The 2,063-nt window shown below is 31.3% G+C and overlaps 1 protein-coding gene across 1 annotated transcript; it reads right to left on the minus strand.

Annotated features, from left to right (window-relative positions):
• Window positions 1-362: 362 nt before the first annotated feature.
• Window positions 363-1,741, minus strand: LOC109238355 (stress-induced protein KIN1-like). Its single transcript, XM_019404790.1, has 3 exons — window positions 1,601-1,741; window positions 1,032-1,100; window positions 363-741 (listed from the first exon to the last, which is right to left on the minus strand). Exons 1-3 carry the CDS (start codon window positions 1,655-1,657, stop codon window positions 667-669), a joined length of 201 nt encoding a protein of 66 aa, XP_019260335.1. The 5' UTR covers window positions 1,658-1,741; the 3' UTR covers window positions 363-666.
• Between the last annotated feature and the right edge of the window lie 322 nt (window positions 1,742-2,063).

Here is a 2,063-nt window from a genome sequence, read left to right on the forward strand (position 1 = left end):
TCGAGTATTTGACACAACCATCGAACTATCATGTCGAAAACTTCTAATTCCCTAAAAGATAAAGGAATATTACTGATACAAATTGTTTATTATTTCTATCAGGTTGTCGTTATAATATTGAGAAAAGTTGTAGTAATATTTTGTGAAAGTCTGATCATGGTCTTAAAAAGCAGAGGAAAGTAAACACAGTAAAGCCACGTGAAGACATATTTTGTAGCACATTGTTTTTATTTGCTTTCTCTACTTATCCCAAAGACTTGTTAGGAACAGCATCGTTAAGATCTGTTCCATATTGTAATAACACTCTTTACTTTCCTGCTTTAAAGACATTTCGCCGTTCCCAGCAAAAAAAAAAAAGCCAGTACATCCAAATGAGTTTGGATCACATTTATATACTGCAATTGTTCAAATGCAAGTAGGGAAACTACTTATAAGAACCAAACATTAATACAATAATATATTATTGAAGCGCAGTGTCACGTCCTTAGTTTTGGACTGAGTATACTAGTATTGTGCGATACCTGACAACCCGCTCACTTTCTATAATTCATAAACATAGAACCTCTCAATAAATAATTCAAACCTAAGAAGCAAAAATTGGTAGCCTAAATAAAGAAGAAATAAGATCTTCATAAACTATAACATTGTGAAATTCAATGTCATGGTTCATTTGTTTATCCCAGTGGCATTTTTAACGGCATCAGCTGCTCCTTGTGCAGTGGCCTTCACTTGCTGCCCCATCTATATCAAAATATCACCAAAAATATAACATATTATCTTTTACTAATTATATATGAGTTTAAATTCTAAATGTGTTGATGTTATACGATCAATCACTTATAATAAAGTAAATACGTATAATAAACATTACTAATTGGTAACATGTTATCGATAGGTTAAACTAAAATGATACTATGCTAGTATAAATTTATTTTTACGTTGTTGATGTATGTATCTTTAATCCATGATAAATAACTTTAGAAGAATGAGATAATAATGTGTAATAACGATGATAATAAAAATGGTCAAACCTCTTGCATTGTTTCCTTGGCAGACTGTGCAGCATTCCCAGCTTGTTCCATCAACTGATTACCTTTTTCCTGATATGCATCAAAATATTACAAATGTTATATCCAGGAAATAGTAGCTAAATATTCGCGTCGGATATGTCGACTAAGAGGGATAAGGTGTTCCCTCTTAGTCGACATATTCAAATATTCGCGTCGGATATGTCGACTTAAATGCGAAATATTTGAATAAGAAAGAAAGGATCTCAACCATCTCACCACACTCTTGATAGTCGAAATAATGTAGAATATGCCACAACTAAGAAATGAAATTTTATAAAACTAAGATTAGGACCATCATATATATATATATATGTATATATATATATATATATATATACCCCAATAACCAGTGGCGAATGCAATAATTTCTCTAAGGATGTTCAAACTTGAAAGACGTGGAAAATATTTCTCGACAAAGGATGTTCGATATATGTTATATACTTATAAAACTTAATAATTTACCTATATATACTGTGTATTGACCACCCTTAACTAGACATTAAACGAAAAAAGGAAATGGTAAAGCAGACCTGGGCTTGGCCCTTGGTCTCGCCAGCTTGGTAGCTAATTTTCTGAGAATTATCCATGATTTGCTTTTGAACTTGGAAAAATAGAACAATAAGTAATGATACAATTTCAAAGCTGAAACTCTTGTAGATCTTACAATTGTTGGATGTGTTTGTTTTACGAAGGGTCTATATTTATAGATATGAAAATTCGTCCAATGCTGACATCTGTAAATCTTGATTGCAAGGTAAGTGGTAAAACACATTCTTGGCCTCAAGACTAGGAGAATTTGAGAAAAAGTCACCTGTCCAAATTTAGTCGGGATAAAAGAATTTCACACTTACAAAATCTCTTAAAATATTACACTAGGTAACGTACGTTGTGGATTTATCCAAACTCAGTAATTTTGATTTAATCTCATATATGTATTTAAAAATTCACTGGACAATTACAAATAAATAAATTTCAAACTCAATAAATCGAATA

This window comes from Nicotiana attenuata, unplaced genomic scaffold (assembly GCF_001879085.1).
Source record: "Nicotiana attenuata strain UT unplaced genomic scaffold, NIATTr2, whole genome shotgun sequence".
Taxonomy (NCBI): Eukaryota; Viridiplantae; Streptophyta; class Magnoliopsida; order Solanales; family Solanaceae; genus Nicotiana; species Nicotiana attenuata.

What these genes read in the sequence shown, in the direction of transcription:
- LOC109238355 (XM_019404790.1), bottom strand. Translation starts at nt 1,657, where the DNA reads ATGGATAATTCTCAGAAAATTAGCTACCAAGCTGGCGAGACCAAGGGC. An exon ending in AGACCAAGGGCCAAGCCCAG is followed by an intron (nt 1,101 to 1,600) that starts GTCTGCTTTACC and finishes GATGCATATCAG; the next exon opens with GAAAAAGGTAATCAGTTGAT. An exon ending in CCAAGGAAACAATGCAAGAG is followed by an intron (nt 742 to 1,031) that starts GTTTGACCATTT and finishes ATTTTGATATAG; the next exon opens with ATGGGGCAGCAAGTGAAGGC.